This window comes from Egretta garzetta, unplaced genomic scaffold (assembly GCF_000687185.1).
Source record: "Egretta garzetta isolate BGI_Z169 unplaced genomic scaffold, ASM68718v1 scaffold13, whole genome shotgun sequence".
NCBI lineage: Eukaryota > Metazoa > Chordata > Aves > Pelecaniformes > Ardeidae > Egretta > Egretta garzetta.
In genome coordinates, this window is record NW_009259239.1 from 1,397,838 (window position 1) to 1,413,458 (window position 15,621).

Below are 15,621 nucleotides of genomic sequence, written 5' to 3' on the forward strand. Positions count from 1 at the left end.
GCATTACATGTGTCTCAAGACCAATCCATACAGGCTCTGGTGGGCATCCTCATTCGGCTAGGTGCTCCCAGTTGCTTCGGACAAACCATTTTACTTCTATACCTACAGCTACATCTATCCATCAACAGAATTCAAGCAATGATGCCAGTGCAAAAACCTGTTATGCCTGAGATGGTGTTGAAAGTTTAAGTCTTGATGGAGTCCCTGCATGGGAAGCAGCAGTAATAACGACACAGGGAAAATTCTTGCCACTATTAATTACAAATACATCCTAGCAACTGTATCACCCTGCTCATATTTCCTTTTCTTCCTCATGTTTTTCCAGTGTTTTTTTACAAACAGCACCTGCTACCGCTGTCTCTGTTACAGAGGAATACAATACAACTGTAACAACACTGGGAGATACATGCATGATTTTTACCGTAGGCTCTCCTGCCTGCTTATTTCCTTGTCATGTCCCTATTGTCTCTTAACTTGTACTTGATTTCTAAGCTCCTTGGGAGGGGACCAGCTTTTTGTTCTGTGTTTGCACAGCATCTGAGGCTGTCATGCGCCAGTTCTTCGCTAATCCTGGTAAGTGCTCCAGTAGTACAAATGGCAAATAAATTTGAGATACAAACAAATTAGCATTCTTCTCACCGATTAAACAAACCGTTTTCTCTGTGATGATTTGAAACGGAATTGCATTTCATTACAGCCCTTTGAAGCTCAGCTGGGAATTGCCAGTTTCTTTTCCAACCTCTGTTATCAGCCTCCCCGTGCTAGTTTGACCAAAAAGTACTTGGCAGACAGTTTGCAGACTCTGAAAAACAATAGGTTGTACTATTTTAACCTGGCTTTGACCTAACCTGGAACAGTGAAAACTGGCATTTGGCACAGTGAGGAGATGTGTTTTGATGTGCCGAGTCAACTGCACTTGCTGTTCAGCAGCTGCTGAGAGCAACCTGTGTTTGTCTCGTCCTACGGAGGGGTGGGGAGACCACGCTGACCCCACCATCGGCGCGGTACCGGGCGAGTCCCAGTAAGTCTCTGTAATAGGGCCTGAATGAGGCAGGGAATTACTTTGCCCTTAAATTGAAGATTAATATGATTTTTTTTCTGGGACAGAAAACATTGCTTGTTTTCTGGAAGGATAAAGTGTCCACTGAAACAGGATTACATTTACATTATTATTGCAGGGCCATCTGTGAAATAGGCTTTCTGTACTACAGTAAAGAGCCGTGACCCCTCGCAGAGTTATCTTTTAAGCTGCATGCTAAACCCGCGGGGGCTTATGGCTCAAAGCTAATGGGGATTTAACTTCTCACTGAAAGGAATTTGAAGCCTAACCCTATTTAGATGCTCTTTGCTCTCATTGATTAAATGCCCAGTCCACTGCAAGAAACCTAATGAAATCATAACTATGTGAATTTTCCGTCTGACAAAATGGATGCTGGGGGAGAGTCTATGCAATATTTATCAGAAAAGGAGTTTGATCTTAAAAGGGCATTTTAAATCAAAATGTCAATTCAAAGTACTATTTTGTTTGCAGAGAAAGAAATGAATTTGAGTGAGAATGTACTTTTCAGAGCATAAAGCCATTTAATAGGAAAAAAATCAGTTTCTGTGTTGTGATCTTTAGGATTTTTATGAGGATTTTTCACTGCTTCCCGTGTTCCCTGTGTTCACTAATTCATTTCTGAGATCCCGTCTGCTTAAATGATGCTATTTAAAAGCAATAAACCTGCCAAAAAAAAAATCTTTTCACCCCAAATAGCATTATGCACTGAAGTTCCAGGAGGACCATATTCCATCAGGAATCACTGGCATTTTTTTAAGACAGTAACTACAGCTTCCCAGAGGTGAGATTAGAAGAGCTATGATCTTGGTAAGAGACTCTGAGCTGCAAAGAACCACACATGATGCCGTGGTCCTGTGGCAGCACAGCTGGGTTTCAGTCGTGGTCTCTTTGGGTGCTGCAATTCTCAGAATTTCCTGTGTTCGAAGTGCTGAGTGCTTTCTGAATACATTTTAGCCAGTGCTAATGTCTAGTGTTCTTGTTTTTTAATTGTTGTAGTTTGTTGTTAGGGTTTTGGTGGCTTTCTAGAGAAAATGAATAATCCCTGGGAGGAAAGGGCTCTGTTCAAGTGGAAGCCCAAGCACTGAGGCACGAACATGTGGCTTAACGTGTTGTTGTCCTTCTCTTTTTATCCCACTTGCTAGACAGTCCTGCTTTCTTTTCTTCTTGAAATAAAAGAGGTGGTGTGATGTGGGGTCTCATCTACCATCTCAGCAATCTGTCTGCTTTGGGTGGTTTTCTCCTAGCCTGTAGACCAGCAAGGAGATAGGTGTGGAGCCAAACCTCATTCCAGGTCTGCCACTTGCCTGCTGGGTCATTTTGCAAATGTCTTCAGGTGGAGAAGAGGCAGTCTGAGACTGTACTTAGACTTCAGAACCAGGCAACGGTGTCTTCAGCTATTGTCACATCACATTGAAATAAATAAAAATACAGTTTCTACATTATGCCTACCACTGATCAAAACCTCATCCCAGTTCCCAGTGATAGATTTAGGGACCTCCTTAGATTTGTGTTTCCTTTTTTTTTTAATTAGTTATATAGAAGTCTTAAGACTTTCTTATGTTTCATTAAAGAAGCCACTATGTTTCTCATGTTGAACTATGATGGCATGGCAGCACAGGGATGGTGGTGTTTGATGGAGGGAGGTGATTCTTGTGGGCTGGCAGTGTAGAAATGACTGGATGCTTCTCCAAATTTACTTAACACTGTTATTTCCAGTTTAAATGAGAAAGGGAGAGAGAGGTAGGCAAGCACACGGGCACTAAAAGAATTTTGCAGTCCAAGTCACTGAACTTCAGTAGTGTTCACATTGTATTTATCTATATATTTATTTCTCTGTCTCTATTTACATGCATCTATACATTTAGATGTAAGCATTTATAATCACTGGCATTTGAGTGTTCTGGATATTGGACTCTCCTGTTGGAAAAGTTGCAAATTAAAGGATTCCCCAAGATAAGGACTTGTATGGTGATCTGATGCCTTTTGATGGCTAGCCCAGCCACAGGAGGTATGGCAAGTTGTTAGGTGAATGAGTGCCCTGAGTTTGTTCATTTTCAAAGCTCTTGGTGTTGTCCAGTGAAGAATGAAAGCAATGAACTTTGAAATTTTGGAAGTGATTGCAGCCCTGCTCTTCAAAATAAATCCTGGGGATCTTGGAAGGTCTTTAAGGTCTCCCCACAGGGAGAAGACTGTAGGCATTGTGAATCCAGTTTTCACTGGCACTGGGATCCCTTTGGGTTGTTTAAAAATGAAAAGTCATAAAGGGGTAGAAGTTAAGTTTAGGGCTGAGCACTGTGTCACTGACTTACCGCATGACTTTGAGGAAGGCATTTTAACTTGCCTGTGTCAGTTTAGCCATCTGTAAAACAGGTACAATCATACACAGCATAATCATTTCCCTTGGTGAGTGCCATTTTCAGTCTATCCTGTACTACTTAATGATTTGTGTGCCTGCTGAAATAACAGCATGCTCTAAACCATCATGCCCTTACGTATTTTTTCACATAATCACTAGTGGTTGAAATATTTGTTCTGACACTTGAGATTACTCATGTAAATAGAAAAATTATAGCATGCTGGCGATGCCAGACACCTTGAATTCCATCTGAGCATGTGGGTGATTGGAGAAGAATCTATAAATACTAACAGAGAGGGGGGACAACAAGCATAAGTGGCACAGGAGAAATTCTGAATCAACGTATTCCTGAGATTTAAATAAAATATTTTAAAATACATATGTCAGTATTGGGTAGGAGATGGTCCTTAGGAATCTGAGTAATGTGAGTCCACTGTATTTTGCTTCATTTCCCTGCTTTATGTGAAGCCACATTTTTCTGTTGCACTTTGAGACGACTTACAAGGAGTATGATGACCGAGTCCTTATATCATGTGACTAAACGCTCTTTTTTACTCTTTAACTTATGAAGCATTCTGCCTTGGAGACAACCAGAAACTCCGGTTTGATTATCACTGAGTGACTCACGGGTCCTGCAATGCTTTTTCTCAAAATGTGACTGCTCATTTCCATGCTTCACTCCCAAATTGCCCGTTTCAGATGTTTCGCACTTCCATTATGAAAGATTTGCATAGTTCTAATTATAGAGTTCGTAATGTCACATAACAATGTAGCAAATGGGCTGTGTCACGTTTTACATAAAAATGTAGTAAGTTATAGAGCTACTGCTTGCAGGTTTTGACAGTAGTCTTTTTTTAGCTTACTAGACAAGGGACACTTGTGCAATGTAGCTGCTCCCGGTTCTCCGCTGAGTAGTGTTTCCTTTGAATACAAGCTCTGCAAAATACTGCCAGTGTCTCCTAGATGAAGCCAAAGCCTCTCCTTTTTAACCAAACATTGTACTTCTGGGGATTACAGAATATTTTTGAGCTAAAATTTTTTTGTCAGATTATGAAGAGAGAGATACATCTGCATTTATTTTGCGGAAGTATGTAACATTTTTGGAAGACAGATGAATAACTTTTGGGACCTTGCCACTAGAATTCATGCATTTATCATTAATGGCACATCAAACCCTAGAACTGAATACATCCAATTTAGTGAAACAGAAACTTTGAAACTGAAAATAAACTAAATCACTTGAAGGAAACTGTAACACATTCAGTGTAGTAGGTATGAGTAATGGAAATTACAATGGAAAGTATTGAGGAACATCAGCTGTAAAGAGTCTGTCCTTAGTTTATTATTAATTTGCCAGTTTGAAATCTTTGTATACCAGATTATGAACAACCTGTGACTGATTTTGGTCACTCTATCAGCTCAAGTGCTCCTAAGTGTCACGTATTTAGAGCTCCAAACCAAGCCAGTGATCCAGCCTCAGGTTTCATTGGGATTCTGTGTGACAGAAGGTCGTGTTTGTTTAGTTTCTGTTATTTTTGAACAGAAACACGAGAATCTCACCTCATCATTGAAACCAGTCCTGCTTCTTCAATCATGCGTGCCGTTAGCCTCAAACATGGACTTTATTATTAGAACCCGGTACCATAACTCAGAAAGGAGCCGAAAGGGGATGTTTAGCAATGACCAGCCCCAGGTGACAGCAGGGAGAAGTGGGTGGGAAATGTTGGCTGCAGGCAAAGCTTTCAGGCTGTCTAATACAGGCTGGAGGGGAGAAGGTTGTGTGTTTTGCTCATGCTTGCTCTATGTGGAGTATAAAACTGGCTTCGTCAAGGAATGAAAAGGGATTAATATTTTCTAGGTTTTGCAGTTGACCAAATTGGTGTGCTGCCTAAGATAAGAAAGCATTTAAAGCCTTCACTTCCTCGAAACATTTGCACTGAGGAAACTCAGAGTTGAAGAAGTGTTTACTAAAGGGGAACGTCAGGCCTGGGGAATCAGTGGCTGACTCAGCCCACATCATAGGCAAAGTCTCAGGAAAAGAAACTGAGGAAAAGTAACTGAAGAGTTTTTGGTGTACACGGAAGCGCAGGATGGCCTGGGAATGTCATCTCCAGCTCCACGAGTGCTGAAATCAGAGGGGAAAAGGGAGTTACCTGATGCAGGTGGGAAGGAGGATGCATCCGCAGGGGCTGCCCGGGGCCCCTGCCAAGACTTGCCACTGAGTTTCCTCCTACAGTTTCTTGACTTCTTGAGTTACGTTTTTTGAGACCTGCTATGGAGAACACAGTGTGTCTGGTCACTGTGCCCTATTCAGGTAATCAAAACCATGAGATTTTGCAGAATGCACCCTTGCATGGTGTCCTGAGAGCAGCTCGTTTTCTCCTGTTTGATAGGGGCCTGGGCACGCTGATCCCTCCATCTGCTGTCGGGACTGCAAGTCTTTTTACCTCATTGACAAAGAAATTCTCTCAACCATGCAAAATTAGTGATAGCAAGGTGGTTTGAACAGGCTCTGCCTTCATTTTTTTGGGGGTGCAAGCATGTGAAGGTGCTTACAGCACTGCTTAACATTGCTCTACCTTTTTTATAGAAGCAGCTGCTAGTTTAAAGGAACACAGCGAAGTATTCTTTGTATTTTTAAAATGCAGTTGTTGATCTTTTTTACCCAGCCTGTTTGTAGCTCAGTGAAAGCTTCCAGCCCACTTGAAGCCTGGTTGCTTACCAGCAGCCTTTTGGCACCAATTGCTAATGCCTTCCATACATGGAATGTGTTTTAAAAAGGATTTTAAAAACCTTACAATTTAGATCCAAGCCTGTCTCTTTAAGGGATGAAGCAACACACACTGAATTCAGCTGAATTAATTCAAAAACAGCAGAAAAAGGTAAATTCAACTCAGTCTCACTACAGTGTGAGAAATGGCCAAAGCTTAAAGGGGATTTGTATTCTCACAAGGTGTTTATTTTAACTAATTTGTATCATTTCCCAGAGGTAGAGATCTGATGCTCTTGGCAGATTAGGAGGTTTACTATTTCAAATCCCTTTCAGCACAGGGGAAAGCAGATGATGTTAATGGATGTTACTTATCTGAATGTAGTAACAGATGTTTCTGTAGGAAATGGAGTGGAAACACTCACAAGCAGTATTGTTGTCTGGTTTTTGGTTTATGCCCACATTAAAGCTGTTGAAAGGGTCATGCGACACATCTTCATAGATGATCTGATTCATAAACTCTTTTCTTCAAGTATTTGGGTCTTAGTTTTGATGATGGCACCAGCAGCTGGACAGATTCTCATCTCATTTTTATACACGTCTTCACTGTAGGGCATGCGGTTTGCTTGAGTTCAGTGGAAATTTGATCTCTAACATAAAACCTAACAGGCAAATTCTGGTATCATGATACTGAATTGATTTTAATACAGTAGACCTTCCTCCAGCTCTCTTAATCTCAGTTCCATTGACAATAGTGTAAAATACTCCGCATTTATGTTGGCATTACTTGGGCACAGTTTATAAATTTTATGGCAAGACCTCTCCTTGCAGTTACAACTAGATTTGAAACCATTTGGGGCATTTTGGTTTGTGTCTTACCAAAACTGCTAGGCTGCAAGTTCTGTGTTTTAATGTTTCATTAAGCAAAATGACATAACCGTGCTGAGTGATTGGCTTGCTTGGCTGATATGCCCTTCTGAAGGCCACATACCTGCAGTGATTACTTGTAGGTTTTGCTACTGACCACTTTCTTTTCTTGGGACAGTATCACTTCAGTATCTGTTAGACAGCACTCACAACTTGGACTTGTAGTGATCACAGAATCATAGAATCATAGAATGTTTTGGGTTGGAAGGGACCCCTAGAGGTCATCTAGCCCAACCCCCCTGCAGGAGCAGGGACACCTCTAACTAGATCAGGTTGCTCAGAGCCCCGTCCAACCTGGCCTTGAATGTTTCTAGGGATGGGGCCTCCACCACCTCTCTGGGCAACCCACTCCAGTGTTTCACCACCCTCATTGAAAAGAATTTCTTCCTTATATCTAGTCTAAACCTACCCTGGTTTAGTTTAAAGCCATTACCCCTTGTCCTGTCACAGCTGGCTCTACTAAAAAGATTTTCCCCATCTTTCCTATAGGCCCCCTTTAGGTATTGAACGGCTGTAATCAGGTCTCCCCGCAGCCTTCTTTTTTCCAGGCTGAACAACCCCAACTCCCTCAGTCTGTCCTCACAGGAGAGGTGCTCCAGCCCTTGGATCATTTTTGTGGCCGTCCTCTTGACCTGCTCCAACAGTTCCATGTCTTTCTTGTGCTGAGGGCTCCAGAGCTGGTCACAGTACTCTAGGTGAGGCCTCACCAGAGCAGAGTAGAGGGGCAGAATCCCCTCCCTCGACCTGCTGGCCACGCTTCTCCCGATGCAGCCCAGGGTAATGCTGTCTACAACCTCAGAAGTGTTTGTCTTCATTTGTTTCCTCCTTTCCAGGTGGGAACTGCGTACCTGCAGGTGGGGCCTCCTCTAGATCTGCGTTAGCAGCTCTTCTCAAGCTAACCAAGAATAATTTTTGCAAGAAAAGGTTTTGTATGCCATGCTGCCCGCAATACCCTTGCAGATGATCTGGTGTACTTGCGTCAGCACAGATGAGTCGAACAGCCCCTTCATACTGAATAAGCTGATAAAAGCAATTGATCTCATCATTTTCCATTTGTGGGCTTGAGTGTCTCCAAAGGTTGGTCCCTCCATGCAGTCTTAAAACACCTTAAATATGGTGGAGGACTTGCCTGGCTCCTCTTCTCTGGGCCGTCTTTCACCCTGGTGGAAACCAGTCCAGATGAAAACAGGTTTATGGGAATTTTGGAAAACCTATATTTTTTGGGTATAGGTATCAGTAACGTTAGCGCATCCTTTGAAAACAGCCTCAAGGTTTCTGGGTGATATTTTCTACTTACCTTTGGTAGCAGTCTCTGAGTACTTAGGAGAGAATGAATGCATAAAGAGGAGACACTGTGCTTTTCCCCAGCAAAGGGGAATTCCTTGATCATCTTTTTTCGGGCAAATTCGAGCATGTTGTTCCTTTTGCTTTCATATTGTAAACCTACACATCCTGTCCTCATTCCTATAGTAACGAAAGAGCTTTGCTCGGGCGTGCTGGCTTCTCGTCAGTGGTCTTTGTCTTCCCTCCCAGGAAACAGTTTGAATGTGTCAGAAGAGTCCCAGTTCCTCAGAACTGTGTCTGGCCAAGAACCTGACCAAGCTGGTCTGTAGTATTCCTCATTAAAAGCCTGATTCTTTCCTCCCCAAAAAACCAGAGTAATCTGTGAACAGTAACAAAGGTTTAATTGTGGGGACTTGGCAGAATTGCCTATAAATGAAGTGCTTTTTTGGAAGCTACATTGCCTGTCTTGCAGATCAAAAAATAAATGCAAAGTATTTCAATGCGTATCAGTGGATTAATTCATTTGATTGCCACTTCCCTTCCTCTTCTCTTTGTGGGGAGGGGCGCTCCAGAGATTGCAATTTTAATTGCTTGACCGCAGTTTCTAATTAGTGGTGCACCAAAAGGTCATGGATCATTAATTAGTACTGAATATAAGGATCTCTGAGGTTGAGCTATAGCATCAAATGGATGAGTTTAGACAACTCTCAGCTGAAATTACAGTCTATCAGTAAATTGAGTTGTAATAATGAGACCATGAGAATTTTTGCCTCAGCCCTTGCATGTTGGTTTCTCTGTTTGCGGAGTACATTCTGGTGGTCTTAGAGAATATAGCATTTTTATATAAAGAGATACTTAATATTTACATGTATATTATAAATATGTAAATATTCTGAAGGCATATATATACATGCCTATAGAATAGTTATACATAACTCAGAGTCATTATACAATGGCATACCTTATTTAATTTTAGTAAGTGTTTTGGGGTTTTAATCCATTAGGTAGTTTCATTGGCAATATATAAAAACAGTGTTCTCTACAGCTGCTTTCAGTCAGTACTTGGATTTGTGCTACTGTATCCAAAGGGAAATCTAGCTCTTGAGTGTAATGGTCTGAGAACAGAATATTATCCACATTATTACTTTAATGTCCAATAGTCAGTATCATATTCTTTCTGTGTTTAAAACTTGATGATGGAAGTGAATTGTATAACTTCAGTTATACATTAACATTGCTGCATTCAAGATTCTCAGATAGTGCAGTGTGGAATAGGAATATGCCTGTAATACGTACTGGTATCAGCTTGTTTCCTGCTAGGTTTATTAAGAATTGGTTAGTGGACAGACTGGAAAATGTAGACACGTGTGGGGTCACCATAAATTGCTGTGTGTGTAGTAGGGTTGCTGGTGCATTGGTATGAAACAGAGTGTTCTGCAGCATTTGCATTCAGACTTTAGAGGTAAATAGGAAATAATTGCTGATAAAACTTATGAATCATCTGAACAGCGTGTGCCTTGTTTCAGCTAAATTCACAAACTGGACTTTGGTTATGGACATGTAATTATGGATGTTGATGGGGCAAATGGAAAAACAGTGGCTCTGAAATTTAACTAATACAAAAAATTATATAAATGGATCAAGTTCTGCCACCTGTTCCATTCCCATATTCCATTTGTGCATTTATGTGTATCCCTTTGGGGGCTTTTAAGATATTAAACACATTTGAATATGCAAGAGCCATAAAGTGTGGTTTGTAAAACCCAGCAGAATTCAGTGATGAATCTAGAGAGCTGTGCTTGTATTTAGTGGGAAGTAGGAAGTAATTAATAGAAAACTACTAAAATGCATTTGTTGTTTTTACAGAAAACCTATATTCGCTTTATTTTTTAATTCTCCTGTATTATTTTGTAAGATGATGGTGTTCAGCAGTTTACCAGTATATTAATGGGTCTTTATTCATGTAAGCCTCTGGGGCTGAGCAGTCATCTCCTGTTGAGAGTTAGTAGAAGCTGGATGCCTGGAGTTCAGAAGTTGGCAGGAGTTTTCATAGGACGTTTTTCCTCAAGGTAATTTTCTTGGCTTTTGCTGTGTTTGAAACTCAGTTTCTGGAAAGAGGGTTGTGTTTCTGCTCTCTCCTCTTGCTCCTGCTTCCTCTTTCATGGGAGTTTCTGAAACGGTGCAGCTGCCTGCCTTGAATTCACCGGTGCATCGCACGGAAACTTGGCTTCTTGGCACATGGAAGGGATGGCTCTTTTCTTCTGTCCCCGTCTCCAGGGAATTAAATTCACAGTTTGTGTTCCTGCTTAGGTTTAGAGCCAAATTTTTCACTTCAGCTTCCTTCCTCCCCCTGCCCCTCTCTCCTTTCCTTAATTAAAAGATGCTTAGGTCGAATGCATATAGCTGCAGCTGAAAAAGGATGAAAATAGCCCAGATGAAATAGCTACATGATTGAGACCTGAACCTTTATTTAGCATCACATTTGCTGGTGTGTCACTGTAATGGAGTTCAAAAGCTGACTGGATTACTTTTTGCAACAGATTAGTTAAAATCTCTCATTTTAAAGGGAATGAAATTTTGTTTGCAGTCAAACATGATTTTTACAGCTTCAGCTGTTCCTCCCATCTAAGTGGATGGCAAAGTCGTATTCATTCAGTGTAAACAGGAATAGATACACCACATCTGTATGTGTTCAGTCTCTCTGTTTCCCAAAGGCTATGCACACATCCAAACTGAGATGCTGACTGCTAAAATGAGTGTCTGTATGGCACTGACTAAAGCGGCTCATTTTCAGCACCTTTAGAGTCAGGTAATTTATGGAGTGCCCAAGGATGAGCACTGCTTCTCAGACTTAGGTGACACAGGTTTTTAGATAATGGACTCCAGGTAGGTGTCTGCAAAAAGATGAAAAAATCAATCTCAGCACCCTTTGCCTTAAATAGTTTCTGGAAGCCTGGTAGAATCCCATGCCAGCTCTTCCCTGAGCGGGGAAGAAATTGAATTTCAAAAATGACTCAGAATAGTATGGGACAGAGAAATCAGATCAGCAGTGTTGGGTAGGACAGCATTTCTGATAGATCACAAATGATCTTTCTCACAGAGGAATATCCTGTAAAATACATGAGCACAGGAGTCCTTAATACTGAGGTTAACAGATTTTTTAAAAACAAGAGAGCGAGCAATGGCAAGATGTGCACTAAGGTGTTTCAGAGGGAAGATGGCAATAGATGCTCACAAAGCCTGGACTCTAGTTTTGCACAGGTATCTCTCTTGGTAAAGCTGTTATGATGTGCCTTGAAAATAGTGCTGCTGAAATTACTCACCTTATCTGTGGTTTTGACAGAAACACTGTTATTCTCCACTCCTCCGAACACTTCCCTTGCTTTCACTTTGAACTTAAAAACTTCAGTCTGCTTTCCCTAATTTGACCTCCTTCACCACAATGCCCTTTTGTAATTTACCCGTCTTTTTATTACTCAGTCATTCCCAGCTTCTTCATCCAAGCTAATATGGTGATCTGCACCGTTTGCTTGAATTCTCCTCTCACAGCATTTTAATAACTTCCCCAAATAAGTTCACGGTGCTCCTGCCCTTTCGGTTCGTGTTGTCGCTGTTTGAGTCATGGGTGCAATCAAGTGGCAATAGCTAGTTAGGCGGCCACAGCTGCGTGTGTTGGAGATGATACACATTTAACCAGGGTGCTTCAGTGTGAGGTCTTCTCTTGGTTGAGCTCCACCAGGTTTGTGGAGGAGAAGGAGACTGTGGCTAGCAGATTTGCCAAGCACGTGAAAAACAAAAGTGATCTTGAACTGCCAAAAGAATCAAAAACAGGGAAAATGTTGCAATATTTGCCTGCATAAAGAGGCGACTATGAAGTATGACTGTAAAAGAGGTATTGATTTTTGCATACATTAAGATCATTTGGGAATCCTACATTCACTTTTCCTATCCATACTGCAGAAAGGCGTTGGAAGAGGCTGAGAAGAGATCTAATCTGACACCTCCATTCTCACAAAAGGCTCAAACTCAATTTTATTTCCCCAAGAGAAGGCTAAGAGGTGAATTGGTTTTTGTTTACTCCATATATAGAGTATATATATACACATATATATATACACATGTTTATATACATATATACATAGATATATGTACAAGTAGATCAGCTAAAACTGCTTCCCAGCAAGCAGAAATAGCTCTTGAGATCAGTGGTGGGACACTGACAAGTGTGAACCAGACGTGAGATGTGAGTTTTCAGCACTGGGAGTATTGCTGGAACATTTTAGATAGGGGAATAATTCACTGTCCCTTGGTTGAATGTCTGTCTTAAAAAATTCCCTATACCTCAGCCAGCTCACAACTTCTGTATGTAGGAATCGATGCATGAGGACTTACAGCTGTTGACTAGAGGTTGGGTGGCTCTCCTGGTCTTACACTAGCTATATGTTCTTATTTCGCCTGTTCTGTTCTTTTCCTTCATTTTACTCATTGCACCATACTGAGATGGGCAGCAGCCAGATCTCCATCTTCTGTATTTGCACAGCTTCCAATGCCATGATGCTGGATGAGGAGAAATAATAAGCAGCGCTGAGGGTCATTAACAGTTCAAAGAACTCACATGTGATACAACTACCGAATATCCATTTATTTATTACTTTCCTTTTTCTTTCTTTTTTTCCATAGTGAAGTACATGAGAGAAGCAACTCCCTATGTGAAGAAAGGCTCTCCTGTTTCAGAAATTGGGTGGGAGACGCCTCCCCCCGAATCTCCCCGCTTGGGTTGTGCCTCTGCTGACCCCCTGTCGCAGCTTTCGCTCTCCATCCACAGAGACAAGAAGACAATACCGCTCAAGATGTGCTACGTGACGCGCAACATGACGGTGTCAGACCCCGAAAACAGGTGAGCGAAGGATTTGCCTGGGGCTGGGATTTTGCCTTCATGTTGAGTCATTGTTGGCCTTTTCAGCATAGGTGTTGGTGAGGAGGAGCTGGTCATAGGCTCTGGCCGCACAGAGCAACCCAGCAAGGGGCAAGCAAGCACCACTTTGGGAAGGGTGGGTGGTGGTGTTTGAGCTGCATGGTGCTGGGTTCAGCTTTTGGGTTGTGCTAGACTCTTCAGTGCAGTAATCCAATGTTTTTATTAGAAATAGAATGACAGGGGTTTGTTTTCATCCTGACTAAGTGTCTGCTTTTGAAGGAAAAGACACTGTACACAATTAATTGGTTACATCTTCCAGGCTGGCTTAATCTAATTCCGCTAAATTGCATTTTCTTTTCTTTTTAAATGAATATTATTTTAAGAATGGCCTGTTTTGTCCATTCAGTTCTGGGCATTAAAGTCAAGAATAGGAGAAAAGTTCCACTTAGAAGGCATTAATGAGGAATTTCTGTGACTTCTTTTTTTCTTCATAATGTTAAAAATAGGATAAACTTTTACCAGCCCTTATTTAAAACACATGTGGAACAGCTGCACCACACCAGCAGACTCTCTGATCCCTTCTCTAACAGCTGCTAATAAAAAATGGACCAGTCAAGTTAGTAATACAGACTGATTCTTCCATCCAAGTAATGGCCTTTTTGTTTTTCTGCAGCGTGGTGGCTTGCCCAGAAGCTGGGTGTAATGCCTTTGATTCCCAGCACTTATGTGGGCATAAATAAAAGTTATATTTTCATCTTCAGAGAAGGATAAGGAGAAGGGGAGAGAGCAGAAGGGGGTTTGGGGAGGACGGATTCCCCTGTTATCCATTGCACTGCAATTTAGAAACGTTATCAATATCTGTGTAATTTTCCTTCTTTTTTTTCTATATTTGTCTGACCTTCTTTTAGGTACACGCCCCCTGTCCCCGCTTTATTGTTTAGTATTGCTTTACTTTGCTTCTACTCTCCGTCTCACCAAGTGGTTACCACCATAGTCTGTGATAACTGGCCCCTAGAGAAGTGCAATTGTAAAACAGCAATTATCCTAGCAGTCTTTCTCAAGTTAAAATCAAGGTGGTTATTGATATGGGCCACTTTTTTCCACATATATCTGTTTAGTTTAAGTTATTGAGATTTGGCAGCTGTATCATTAGCCTGAGAGTTTGTGGTTCTCTCTGCCCTAGAGTGTATTTTAAAAATACCCACGCAGGTTGCATTATTTGAATCAGCACAACGTAACGATGCTTTGTGCATATTGGCTTCATTCTTTCAGTTCTTCCCTTCTTTGTTTTTTTTGTTTGTATTGTAGTTCTCAGCTTCGGTCACTCTCCTAGTCCTCAGTTTCATTTGAAGGCCAGAAGGACTGATTCCGAAGGACACACACTCACTGCTCATCACACTTCTGTGATGCAGCTAGCTTTTTTGAAGCGTGCTACAAATGTGTGTGTTCTTAGGTGTTACTAGGAAGTAACGCGTGGGAGTCATATTACTTATTATCATGGTTTTCATTTCGTGTTACTGTCATTTCCTGTGGAAAGACTGACTTCTGATTTTTACAGTAGTCCGACACAGTGCAGCGTACAGTCTCAGCTGGATTTTTCCATCCAAGATCGCAGTACCTCACCATCGCGCTAGCTGCAGTGTGATAGTCGCATCCCATTGATTTGGGTCTTCACCATTTTTAACAATTCTGAATACTAGAACTGATGTTTCCCAGTAGAAATCCTATTACAATGCAGCGACCCTTTCCCACCGGAATATATCCCAAGATAGTAATCTGATTCCACAAAAATAATTTGATCTTTTTTCACAGCAGAGCCCAAACCATGTCTTTACATGCTTATGACACTTCTGGTTTATAACCCAGTGACCTGACACACATAAATCTTATAACTGATGGTATCACTTTGCTGGCGGCTTTGGAAGAGCGCTGCTGGCAGGCTGTCAAAGCATATGCTGGCCATAAAAGGGCTCCTTTGGACTATAGCTGAGCTAATTGTCGTCAAAGACCAAGCGTGGACATAGAAAGCGTGAGTTTTCCAGTGCAGATGTTTCTCCAGTGCAGGCTGGAGATCACGTCACAGCAGCTTTGTGGGACCAGGCTGAACTGGTCTGACATTCAGCATGAGAAAATACCGATGTTAAAGGACCCAGGAGGAAATACCTGCTTGTTGGCTCTGAATCATCTCCAGTTCTTAGAAAGCTGGGGTGAAATGTGGGTTTAACGGGCACAGAGAAAGTTACACATCTCTTTCTCCCACTAGAGCTGGTAGCCCTGCATAGGATTTCTGCTTCTCCTTGAAGACTGGCCCCAGTTAAGAGACTCCTAAGTCTGTGTCTACGCTCAGATGGTTTGATGAACCTGTTATT

The 15,621-nt window shown here is 41.6% G+C and overlaps 1 protein-coding gene across 1 annotated transcript in view; it reads left to right on the forward strand.

Moving 5' to 3' along the window:
* The window catches only part of SNTB1 (syntrophin beta 1), a 121,028-nt gene that overhangs the window by 47,008 nt on the left and 58,399 nt on the right, over window positions 1-15,621 (forward strand). Inside the window, exon 2 of the mRNA XM_035891584.1 lies at window positions 13,018-13,234. Coding sequence (XP_035747477.1) covers window positions 13,026-13,234 — 209 coding nt within the window. The 5' untranslated portion in view covers window positions 13,018-13,025. The remainder of the gene's footprint in view (window positions 1-13,017; window positions 13,235-15,621) is intronic.